Raw genomic sequence first — 13,133 nt, forward strand, 5'->3', positions numbered from 1 at the left:
AGAGCTCAACAGAGTCACAGTGAAGAATAAGTATCCACTACCGAGGATAGAGGATTTATTCGATCAGTTGCAGGGAGCTTCGGTATTCTCCAAGATCGATCTGCGATCTGGTTACCATCAGCTGAGAGTCAGAGATTCAGACGTGTCTAAGACTGCCTTTAGGACACGGTATGGGCACTATGAGTTCTTGGTGATGCCCTTTGGGTTAACCAATGCTCCAGCAGTGTTTATGGATCTTATGCATCGTGTCTTCCAGCCGTATCTAGATCAGTTTGTCATTGTATTCATTGATGACATATTGATCTACTCGAGGAGCATTGAGGAGCATACACAGCATTTGCATACAGCCTTGCAGACTTTGAGGGAGCATCGACTGTTTGCAAAGTTCAGTAAGTGTGAGTTTTGGTTGGAGCAGGTGGCGTTTCTAGGCCACATTATTTCTAGGGATGGGATTGCAGTGGATCAGTCCAAGGTGCAGGCAGTGAGGGATTGGGGGATTCCAAAGAATGCTTCGGAGATTCGTAGCTTCTTGGGTTTAGTAGGATACTATAGGAAGTTCATCAAGGGTTTTTCCTCTATTGCAGTACCCTTGACTTCCTTAACCAAGAAGAACGCGAAGTATAGTTGGAGTCCAGATTGTCAAAGGAGCTTTGATCAGCTGAAGGATGCACTTACTTCAGCACCGGTGTTAGCTATGACAGTGCCACATGAGGATTTAGTGGTGTACACCGACGCGTCCAAGCTTGTTTGGGCGCAGTACTTATGCAGAGTGGCAGAGTTATCGCATATGCGTCGCGACAGTTGAAGATTCATGAGCAGAACTATCCGACGCATGATTTGGAGCTTGCAGCAGTGGTATTTGCGTTGAAAATCTGGAGGCACTATCTTTACGTCGAGAAGTGCAAGATTTTCACCGACCACAAGAGCCTCAAGTACTTCTTCACCCAGAAGGAGTTGAACATGAGGCAGCGCAGATGGCTTGAGCTTGTTAAGGACTATGACTGTGACATTAGCTACCATCCGGGTAAGGCTAATGTAGTGGCAGATGCTTTGAGTCGAAAGTCGTCAGTGGTATCATGTTTGACTGTACAGTTACCACTACAGACCGAGATTCAGAGGTTTGGGTTGGAGTGCTATCCGAGCGGCCATGCACCGAGCTTGTCAGTGTTGACGGTGCAGCCAGTTTTGAGAGATCGGATTAGAGAGGGACAGTCCACTGATGAGGAGCTACAGCGATGGAGACAGAGAGATGAGGCCAGAGGTAGTCTCTTGTATACAGTGGAGGATGGCATCGTTCAGTACCGTGGGAGGATGTGGGTACCGAACATTGATCAGTTGAGAGCCGAGATTCTAGCAGAGGCTCATGCATCTCTGTACTCCATTCACCCCGAAAGTACGAAGATGTACCGAGACTTACAGTTATTGTATTGGTGGCCTGGGATGAAGAGTGACATCGGGAGAGTGGTGTCAGAGTGCTTGACTTGTCAGCAAGTCAAAGAAGAGCATCAGCGTCCAGCAGGACTTCTTAGACCTCTCCCTATTCCGGAATGGAAGTGGGAGAATATTACGATGGACTTTGTAGTTGGCTTACCGAGGAGTACCAGAGGGTGTACAGCGATTTGGGTGATTGTGGATAGACTCACCAAGTCAGCTCATTTCTTGCCGGTAAGGACTACTTACACTTTGACACAGTATGCAGAGCTTTACATCAGAGAGATTGTTAGACTGCATGGCATACCAGTGTCTATCGTGTCAGACAGAGATCCGAGATTCACCTAAGCGTTTTGGAAGAGTCTGCACACAGCTTTGGGGACTAGACTTTTGTTCAGTACAGCATTTCATCCCCAGACAGATGGTCAGTCCGAGAGAGTGATCCAGGTTCTCGAGGATCTTCTGAGAGCTTGTGTCATCGATTTTCGAGGATCTTGGGAGACTAGACTGCCATTAGTGGAGTTTACCTATAACAACAGCTTTCAGTCGTCTATAGGTATGGCTCCATACGCAGCACTGTATGGGAGGAGATGCAGATCTCCGGTGCATTGGGATGAGGTTGGTGAGCGGATTTTGTTGGGTCCGGAGATTGTGCAGCAGACAGCTGACATTGTGACGCAGATTCGAGATAGGATGAGGACTGCGCAGAGTCGGCAGAAGAGTTATGCAGATGCCAGACGACGCGATTTGGAGTTCGCGGTAGGTGATCACGTATTCTTGAAGGTGTCACCTATGAAGGGGGTAGCGCGTTTTGGACGGAGAGGCAAGCTTAATCCGAGATATATAGGGCCATTCGAGATCTTGGAGCGAGTTGGCATGTTGGCCTATCGTTTAGCTCTACCTCCAGGGCTAGCGGCAGTGCACAACGTTTTCCATGTATCCATGCTTCGGAGATATGTCTCCAATCCGTCGCATGTGTTGGATTTCGAGCCCTTACAGTTGCCACCAGATCTTGTTTACGAGGAGGGACCAGTGCGGATTTTGGCTAGAGAGGAGCGGAGGCTTAGGACGCGGGTCATACCGATGGTCAGAGTCCAGTGGCTGAATCACTCGGAGGAGGAAGCTACTTGGGAGACCAAGGAGGATATGAGGACTCGCTACCCGGAGTTGTTCGGGTAAGTACTTTAATTTCGAGGACAAAATTTAATTTAAGGGGGGGAGAATTGTAACACCCGGTATTTTTAATTACATAAATCCGCCTGCATAATTAGGATATTTAATTATTTAAATTTATGATTTATGGGTTAAATAATTATGTGAATTATTTATGCATGATTTAATTTATTTTTAAGCATTTAACCCATAATTAGTGATTTTTATGATTTTTAGTATTTTTATTATTTAATCGCGTAGACGGGACCGTGGACGGACGAGATGACAACTTTCTAGCCAAATTATTTTATGAGCCTTTTTGGAGCCTTAAATTATTATTTTGAGTTTTATTATCTCAAAATTTTAAGTATTTAATTTTATTTAATTTTAGGGGTCATTTTTATCCAAAATTAGTCAAAATATTGACTTTTTAGTATTTTTAAAATTCCCCTAAATTAATATTTCGAGATTTTATTTTATGTTATCAGATTTCTAAAGTTTAATTAAGAGTTTAAGTTGTATATTAATTATTTAAAACCTTTTTATATATTTAATTATTTAACCTATATTCTAATTAACCTAAAAATAAAACCTATTCTACCTAAAACCCTATTCTAGCCGATCACTCCAAGCTCCCAGCCGTCACCCCACTGTTCATCATCTTCTCCAATCGGTCTTCAGCCCTAAAACTCCATAGGAGGTCGGTTTTCAAGGTTCCAAGCAAGCCAAAGTCGTCCCGTCGTCCCGAAGTCCTTCCTACACGTGTTAAATCCATATCTATGGTGTTAAGGCATGAATTCTTTCCTATTTTCGTACAATATCAGTATATATTATGTGGATTATGGTAGGCATCGAAATTCTTTTAAATATTTTTCAGAAATTCGATTGAAGGTTGGTTTTGGTGCATGTTCTTCGAGTTTCATATGTATGCTCACGATTTTTCCTCTCCATGCTTGGTTCGGGGCTGAGGGTTCGGTCAGGTAAGGTCCTAGGGTGTCTAAGGCTCGAGCCATGGCAGGGCTTGAGGCTGAGAAGGGTTGGAACGAACAGTTTTGGAGCAAGGAGGCGCAGCCGAGTCAGTTTAGGGTTTGGGGAGAAAGGCTGCGGCTCGGTGGTTCCTGGCTGCATGGGGGCTGGGGCCTGGTTGGGTTAGGTCCGCCCGGACGTGGGCTACGTCCGGGCGGCAGCGCCCCGGCCAGGGGCGGCCGGAGCCGGCCGGCAGCAAGCCAAGAAGGCCTGCTGCTCTCGGCCGAGGAGAATGGAGAAGGGGGCGGTCGGGTTCTAGGGTTTGAGGGTGGTCCGGGTCGGGTCAGGGTCCGGGTCGGGTCAGTAGGTTAGTGGGTTAAGTTAAGTGGGTCCGGGTCCGGGTTATTTTATTTGGGCTCGGGTATTTTTATTTTTAAGTCTTTAAGTTAATTAGGAATTAAATGGATTAATTAAATTCCCAAAAATTTAATTAATACCATTTAATTTATTTGGGATTCCATTAAATTATTTTGGGTTATTTTATTTATTTTTGGGCTTTTGATAATTTTATTTTAAAGTTTTAAGTTGGCCAGAAATTTTTATGGGCTTGGGAGCCCATGAAAGTTATTGGGCCTGTTAATGGGCTTTTGGGCCATTGGGTCAGGGACAGTGTTATTGGGCCTAATTTAGTCTTAATGGGCTTTGGTTGATTTATTGGGCCAAGTCTTAAGTTAATGGGCTTGAGTGTAGGGTCAGCAGTCCAGAACCATCCATGAGAAATTGCATGTGTCCTGAGTTTATATTTAATTATTTTTATGCATGAAAAGTTATTTGAATATTTATATGATATTAAAAAAAAAATTAAATATAAATGAAGGACACACAATTTATTTAAGTACATGCATTCATGAAATCAAATTTTATGCTATGATTTAATTTCTATGGTTGAGCAAATAAAATATTTTAGGTGGAAATTGAAGTAGTGTGGCCATTTATGTATGGGCAGTTTCTGCCATTTATGTATGGGCAGTTTTCTGCCATTTATGTATGGGTGGTTCGCCACCAGCCTCGTACGATGGTTTCTTAGACTGATCAGTCGCACTATGGGTCACACTTACGGATAGGACCATTCGATGTTCAGAAAATAAATGCTCAACAACTCATGTATGTATGATATTATGTATGTTATGTATTATGTTTATTTAAGTAAGTTATGTTATGTAATTTTTAAGCATGCTCATTCATGTATATGTATGTATTAGTATTAAATTGATTTAAATTATTTTAAACCCTTGTTAGTATGCATGTTGGGCCTCTAGGCTCACTACACTGATATGGTGCAGGTGAGTACGTAGAGGAGCAGATTACTCCTACCGGTGGTGAGGATGTATGAGCAGCGCTGCAGTAGCCCCGTGACCGTGACAGCCTCTGAGTCACCGTACATGATGTCATATGATACATTTGGAATATTTTTAAGGGTTGATGTTTTTGGATATTTTATTAAATATGTTTAGTGCATGCACACTTTTATTTATTTTATTTATGCAGTATATTTTTAATTCTAGGGTTCAGATGTTTTAATTATTTTAAAGAATGCTTTTTTATTTAAGTATTTAAATTGTTTATTTATTTAGTCATGCATTAATTTTAAGTATTTTATTCAGTGCATATATGTATGGGCATATATGTACATATTTTATTTAGTAGTAAAAAAAAAAAAAAAAATTTCCGCATATTTATTTATTATAGAGTTAGGGTCGTTTCATATTTCAAAGTTCTCCTCTTCATAAATTTCCAGTTCAAACCCCATTTTACGTGGACGACTAAATACTTCATCATAGAGTTTTTTGCTGACCATTGGCTGAGGTGAGACATAACTAGCAGGACTATTTGTGTGGCCGTGCAGGCCTCCCTTTGGCATCAGTTGAACAGAGAAAGAAGGAATTTTGATCACAGGGAGTGAAGGTGCTTCAAGATCCTCAGTTAGCCAATCTTTGTAGTACTTGGCAAATTGGTGTGTTCCTGAATCCAATGTTTCATTATAGACTTTATCAAGAAGATTGATGTTTTTTGAAACAGGCAAATCTGCCACAAAACGAGCTTCTTTATCATACCAGAGCTTCAAATGTAAGAGATTTGGCAGAAAAACATGGTCCCATAAATCAGGTAACAAAGCTACTCGTGCCTGGAAAGGAGAATCACGGAACACTTGAAGAATATGTTTTGCGGTAATCTTGTCCATCTTTTGTATCACATATATCACACTGAGATACAGATGAGCACAAGCTGAAAATTTCAAATTTGGGATTCCAGACGTAAAACCATCCTTCAAATCCTTTGAATTTAATCCAGTAATAACACTTAACTGTAACGAAGCTTTTTTCAGTTCTTTTACACTCGCACTGTCCTCTGCTGCTCTTTCCACTGTCTCTATAGCTTGTTCAAGATTTTCTATTACTTTACTTTTAGTATTCAGGCCTTCTTCTAATCCAATGAAATTGAGGGAAGCAAAACTATTGTGACTAAGGGATGTCCTGAAATCTTCGTCCTTAAGAAAACTCCTTATGTATCCGCTCAAGATAGAAATGATGGCCTTAACAGCAGCTTCATCAAGAGCCGGAGTATCCAGCGTCTCTTCAAGATCAGGTTGTTTCATGCTCTTATTTTCGTCAAAGTTTTTCTTAGCGGAGCTCTCGGGGGGTTGGTTCATAATTTTCCAATTGGTTGTGTCGATGTTTCCTCGCTTGGGTATGGACAGAGGATGGTTGAAAGAGTTAGTCCTATTTTTCTTGTCCTCTACCATATTCTTCCCAGAAAGTTGCATGTATCTCTCCCTTTCCTCATGTTTAGCAGAATTCCTACTCTCATTTTCCTCGTACCCATAGACTTTATTCAAGTAAATATCTTTGTATGGGCTGTTATTTCCCACCTCAACTATCTCATATCCCTGTGTCACCTCAGTTATCTCTGAAACTTGTGAATCTGCAGAAGTCCTAACGTTAGACCTTGCATCATCCCATGAATCTTGGCGACCTCTTCTTTTGAGTTGCACATCATTTTTCCTAGTCTGGGATTCTGAGTCTATCTTCTCCCTTGGGATAAAAGTATCCCTTGGTTTTCTTCCATTAAAACTTTTACTTGTTGAACTTCTCCTTTTGAGCTGTATCGAGGTATCTCAGACCGCGATCTCTCCACTTTTTTCACAGTAAGTGAAGAACTGGCTTCATGTCTAACACGCAGAGGCACGCTCGGTCTCCCTTTGGATGTAGAATTTCTTGAAACTATTTTTGTTTTTCTCCTCTGGAATCCTTCCTCTGCTAGAAGATCCTCCAGTGACATGGCCATATCAATTCAATTTATGGTTCCTGCATTTTATGTTAATCAAATCAAATTTCCATCAAATGAAGATTGAAACGTTGAAGCCAATGTTGTGTCATTTTCCTAAAACGCATTAAAGACTAACATATATGTGAAAATTGGGAGGCCAAACTTCTAAATCATCAACATATGAACAATTGTTGCAAAAAATTCATCAAGTTTTCATAATCAACACCTGGTTTTTATCTGAAAGACTGAAACTATAGTCAAATTTTTTTAAGGTAGAAATTCATTAAGGTGATACCTGGGAAGGACCGTTGCCAGCAAGAAATTAAAAAGGTAGAAATTCAAGAATGATCAAAGCCCACTAAAAGACCAGAGGATTCAAAACCCAAAACTTGCACAAAAGGGCCAGTTCAAGAAAATCAAATGCATATTTGTTCGATCTCAAGAACTCACAAGAAAGAATAATAACAAAGACAAAGGTATCAAATTCTCGTCTTGTTCTTGAAAACTCATTCAACTAAATCGAGAGCCTAGGAAACATCCATTTTCCTGCAAGAATTGATTTAAGGTGGAAATTCCAGCACGATATCCAAAGGGGTGTGTGAGTTTATTGGAAACAAAAGAATAATTAAGATTTCGTAGGAACAAACGGAATTCATTGGTTGATAGTGAATTTATTATTTACAAGGAACGAGAAAATAAAAAACACATAGAAAAAGACTCTGCAAGAAGATTGATGGGATGATGTTCGGAGAGACAAATGGAAAGTGCCAATTGAGTGAATTTAATCTTGAAATCTTATTTAATGTAAATCGTTGTTTTCTTGCAGTGCAGGCCATACAGGATTTCAAACCGTTCTAACTGCCGCCTCTGTGTATGTCATATTTACTGAATTAGTAAGCGTGTTTCGTAAATTATTGTGTTTATATATATATATATATATATATATATATATATATATATATATATATATATATATATATACTAGTATATTTGCACACACGATGTGTGTGACGAATATTTTTTTTATTATACGTAATTTCAATTAAAAAAAATCTAATCAATTTATAGTATAAAAAATAACTTTATTTGGGTCAAGAATAGTAACCAATGCATCATTACTTCTATTAGGTATTTTTCACTCCATTAGTTTTTTTTAAATAATTTAGAATTTGAAAATAGATAAATAAATATAAATTATTATTAATTTTCAAATAAAATGAATGTACTTTATATTACATACAAAATTTGGGAAGAAAAATGAGAGATATAACTAAATGAAAAAAAAGAAAAGAAATAGATAATAGATATATTAAATATATATTATGTTTTTTTTTAAAAAGGCCGACCCGACGGGCTGAATTGGCCAACCCGCCGGGCCGACGGGTTTTAAACTCGTAAACCCGTAACCTGACCGCCTATTGGGTCAATATGATATCAAAACTCGTAAAACTCTTTGTTTATAATCAATTGTTGAGTCGTATGATTTCACCTTTAGAGAAAGGGTCATGCTGGATTAAGATATATTAAACTATCGGATTCCCCTTGTATGTATCAATTTTAAGTCGATTATCTGCGCTCGGTAGAGTCGCTAATTTGGGTTTGGCCCGTCAAGCAAACACGCCCCTATCACTAAAAAAAAAAAGCGGGGTTGGCCAGTGTGGGCCTTCGGCCAAGAAGAGATCGTGTAACACCCGGTATTTTTAATTACATAAATCCGCCTGCATAATTAGGATATTTAATTATTTAAATTTATGATTTATGGGTTAAATAATTATGTGAATTATTTATGCATGATTTAATTTATGTTTAAGCATTTAACCCATAATTAGTGGTTTTTATGATTTTTAGTATTTTTATTATTTAATCGCGTAGACGGGACCGTGGACGGACGAGATGACAACTTTCTAGCCAAATTATTTTATGAGCCTTTTTGGAGCCTTAAAATATTATTTTGAGTTTTATTATCTCAAAATTTTAAGTATTTAATTTTATTTAATTTTAGGGGTCATTTTTATCCAAAATTAGTCAAAATATTGACTTTTTAGTATTTTTAAAATTCCCCTAAATTATTATTTCGAGATTTTATTTAGGTGATCAGATTTTTAAATGTTTATTTAAGAGTTAAGTTGTATTTTAATTATTTTAAAACCTTTTTATTTAAATAGTTAACCTATATTTTAATTAACCCTAAAATTAAACTTATTCTACCAAAAACCCTACCTTAGCCGATTGTTTTCTTCTTCCCACTAGCATCAGCCGTCACCTCCATCTTCTTCCTCACTGAACCAACCTTTAAGGAGACTCCATAGCCATTTTCGAAGGTTCCAAGCAAGCCATCGTCGTCCCGGCGTCCCGAAGTCCGTCCTACGCGTGTTAAATCCTCATCTTCGGTGGAAGGCATGTTCTTTTCTTATTTTTCTCGCTATATCAGTATATATATCTTGTATATTACAGTAGACATCCGAATCTTTTAAGCACTTTTCAGAAAATCGTTTGAAGTTTGTTGTTGGTGCATTACCTTCGAATTTCATGGCATGTTCACGTTTTTTTTTCTATCCATGCATGGTTCGGCTGATGGCTAGGCTTCCGGGGGTGTGGGAACGTGGTCTGGGCTCGAGTGGCTCGAGTGGTTCGAGCCAAACGAGCCCAGGTGGTCACCTTGTTCAGCAATGGGTTCGGCCGAGTAGCAGCTTAGGGTTCTAGGTTTGGAGGCATCGGGTTCAACGTGGGGGCAGCATGGGGTTCGGACCAGGGGGTGGTTCGAACCGGCAGGACCCTGGGGAGGTCCTGCCGGCGGGGCTCCGGCCACGGCGGCCGGAGCTGGGCTGCAGCAGGCCGGGAAGGCCTGCTGCACAAGCCTCGGCGGCCGAAGGAGTAGGAAAGCTAGGGTTCGGGTCTAGGGTTTCTGATGGTTCCGGGTCGGGTCTTGGGTCCGGGTCGGGTCTAAATTAATATGGGTTAAGTTAAGTGGGTCCGGGTCCGGGTTATTTTAATTGGGATCGGGTATTTTTATTTTTTATGTTTTTAAGTTAATTAGGAATTAAATGGACTAATTAAATTCCCAAAAATTTAATTAGTACCATTTAATTTATTTAGGGTCCATTAAATTATTTTGGGTTATTTTATTTATTTTTGGGCTTTAATAATTTTTATTTAATTTTTTTATGTTGGCCAGAAATTTTTATTGGCTTGGGAGCCCATGAAAGTTATTGGGCCTATTAATGGGCTTTTGGGCCCATTGGGCCAGGGACAGTGTTATTGGGCCTAAGCTAGTCTTAATGCGCTTTGATGTTAATGGGCCAGTTTTAAGTTAATGGGCTTGAGTGTAGGGCCAGCAGTCCAGAACCATCCATGAGAAAATTGCATGTGTCCCGATTATATATTTAACTATTTTTTTTTATATATGCATTTAAGTTATTTTAATATTTATATGTTAGTAAGAAAATTAAATTAAATATATATGAAGGACACACAATTTATTTAAGTACATGCATTCATGAAATCCATTTTTATGTTATGATTTAATTTCTATGGTTGAGCAAATAAAATATTTTAGGTGGAAATTGAAGTAGTGTGGCCATTTATGTATGGGCAGTTTCTGCCATTTATGTATGGGCAGTTTTCTGCCATTTATGTATGGGTGGTTCGCCACCAGCCTCGTACGATGGTTTCTTAGACTGATCAGTCGCACTATGGGTCACACTTACGGATAGGACCATTCGATGTTCAGAAAATAAATGCTCAACAACTTATGTATGTATGATATTATGTATGTTATGTATGTTTATTTATGTAATTTATGTTATGTAATTTTTAAGCATGCTCATTCATGTATATGTATGTATTAGTATTAAATTGATTTAAATTATTTTAAACCCTTGTTAGTATGCATGTTGGGCCTCTAGGCTCACTACACTGATATGGTGCAGGTGAGTACGTAGAGGAACAGGTTACTCCTACCGGTGGTGAGGATGTATGAGTCGTGCTGCAGTAGCCCCGTGACCGTGACAGCTTCTGAGTCACCGTACTGATGTTATGATACATTTTTTTATATTTTTAAGGGTTGAGGTGTTGGAATATTTTATTAAATATTTTTAGTGCATGCACGCTTTTTATTTATTTAATTTATGCAGTATATTTTTAATTCTAGGGTTGACTCAGATGCTTAATTATTTTAAAGAATGCATTTTATTTAAGTATTTAAATTGTATATTTATTTAGTAGTATAAAAAAAAACAATTCCGCATATTTATTTATTATAGAGTTAGGGTCGTTTCAGATCGGCTCGCCATTTTTTCTAAATTTTTTTTAAAAAATTATGTTGTAATTTTTATATTTAATAATTTATGTATGGTTATAAGTTTTGAAATGATTTATTTATGATTTATATGTTTTAAAACATTTATATAATTATTATGTTTTAATTGATTAATTTTTAAAAATTATATTATTTATAATGATTTATTTAAGGTTAATGAATTTTTAAATGTGTACATCATTTATAATTATTTATATATGATTTTCTTCCAATTTTTTTAATTATTTGTCAGTTTAGGCTAGTGTATTCCCAACTCGTCGTTATGACGGGTTTGCCCGAATTGAAGCCTTAAAGCCCATGGAAGGCCCGTTGATTGTAACTTAATTATCAATATATATAATAATATTAAACAAGTTAGATATGTCAATCTTTAAATAATATTAGTTTTGAAACGTTGTCATAAAATGTAAACCATGCTATTTATATATTTAAAATAAAACATTAGATAAATATAATTAAAATATGAATAAAGGTACTTTCCAAGAAAAACCAATTAATCATACAATCAAGCTATATTTTCAGAGATAAAGATTCTGATCTATTTTTCCGAGATAATCATGCATGCATTGTCCCTTTGTCTAAAAAAATTGTGATGGAAAATACTGATATCTTTAAATTCAACAATTTTAAAATTTGAAATATTTATCTCCAACTAAAAAACTCCTTATGTTCAATTATATGTAAATTTAAAGCCAATAATGGAAATGGAACAAAGAAAGACGAATACATTGGTAGCAATACGTCTTCGATCAAGATATGACAATCTTTAAATAATATTAGTTGGTTTTTAAAAAAAATAATATTAGTTTTGAAACGTTGTCATAAAATGTAAACCATGCTATTTATATATTTAAAATAAAACTTTAGATAACTATAATTAGAATAATAATAAACGTACTTTGAAGAGAAAAAACCAATTAATCAAACAATGAAGCTATATTTTCGGATATTTAAAATTTGAAATATTTATCTGCTTTATCTTTATCTCCTACTCAAATTAAACTCCCTACATGTAAATTTCACGCCAATATTAGAAACGAAACAAAGAAAGACGAATATATACATTAATTGTGTTCGATCAAGATCCTGAAACAGAAATTTTGTAGGCTCTGGGAATCCAATTAATTAGTTTTCTGATGGAGATGGAGTCTAACAATCAACAGTGTCCAATTCCCGCCAATTCGAATCAAGATCGAGATTGGAATAGCCAATTTGAAGCTTTAACTCCGGAAGAATGTGTTTCAAGTATAGACGACAATATTCTACCAAACAACCAACACATAAGCTATCACAGAAGACTTCCAGATGCAGAATATGTTCCGGTTATACTTTCCCCGGGATATTGCTTTCGCCCCAAAGACGATGAACTCATCGTGGACTATTTGAACAAGGAGATCAATAGAGAACGGCCCGAATACATCCGCTGTATCCGCAACGTCAACGTTTACGATCATTCTCCTGAGGATTTGACTCGTACGTATACAATTAATTTTTCTGTTTTCTTTGGAATTGCATTGTTTTGATTAATAATGTTATTCGGATGGATCTTTGTTACAGGGATGTATCAGAGTTTGGGAAAAGGTGAATGGTACTTCTTCACGTCTCGAGAGCGCAAGTATTTGAATGGAAAAAGGCCGAACCGAGCGGCCGGTAACGGGTATTGGAAGGCCACCGTAGCTGATAAAAAAATACTTGCAAATGGCGTGCATGTTGGATTCAAGAATACTTTAGTGTTTTTCGTAGGGAAGCCCTCCAAAGGCCACAAAACTGATTGGATCATGCACGAGTACGTATCTAACCAGCCTACGACACAAATTAGGACAAGTGCTGATGATGCTATGCGAGTAAGAACTATTTCTATTTGATCTTCTTTTTTTTTTTTATCAATATTGATGGATCTGTTTTTAGTCATACGCAAAATTAATTACATGCATATCAA

At 37.5% G+C, this 13,133-nt stretch overlaps 1 protein-coding gene across 1 annotated transcript; it reads right to left on the bottom strand.

Annotated features, from left to right (window-relative positions):
- Positions 1 to 5,311: 5,311 nt before the first annotated feature.
- Positions 5,312 to 6,894, bottom strand: LOC140878600 (uncharacterized). The gene is made up of 2 exons (XM_073282218.1): positions 6,731 to 6,894; positions 5,312 to 6,641 (listed from the first exon to the last, which is right to left on the bottom strand). The coding sequence occupies exons 1-2, from the start codon at positions 6,892 to 6,894 to the stop codon at positions 5,312 to 5,314; spliced, it is 1,494 nt and encodes a 497-aa protein (XP_073138319.1).
- Positions 6,895 to 13,133: the final 6,239 nt, after the last annotated feature.

The sequence above is a fragment of the Henckelia pumila genome, chromosome 2 (assembly GCF_033568475.1).
Source record: "Henckelia pumila isolate YLH828 chromosome 2, ASM3356847v2, whole genome shotgun sequence".
Taxonomy (NCBI): Eukaryota; Viridiplantae; Streptophyta; class Magnoliopsida; order Lamiales; family Gesneriaceae; genus Henckelia; species Henckelia pumila.

Coding starts and splice junctions, on each gene's coding strand:
- LOC140878600 (XM_073282218.1), bottom strand. CDS start 6,894: ATGGCCATGTCACTGGAGGATCTTCTAGCAGAGGAAGGATTCCAGAGG. Junction 6,642..6,730: donor AAAAAAGTGGAGAGATCGCG/GTCTGAGATACC, acceptor TTTTATCCCAAG/GGAGAAGATAGACTCAGAAT.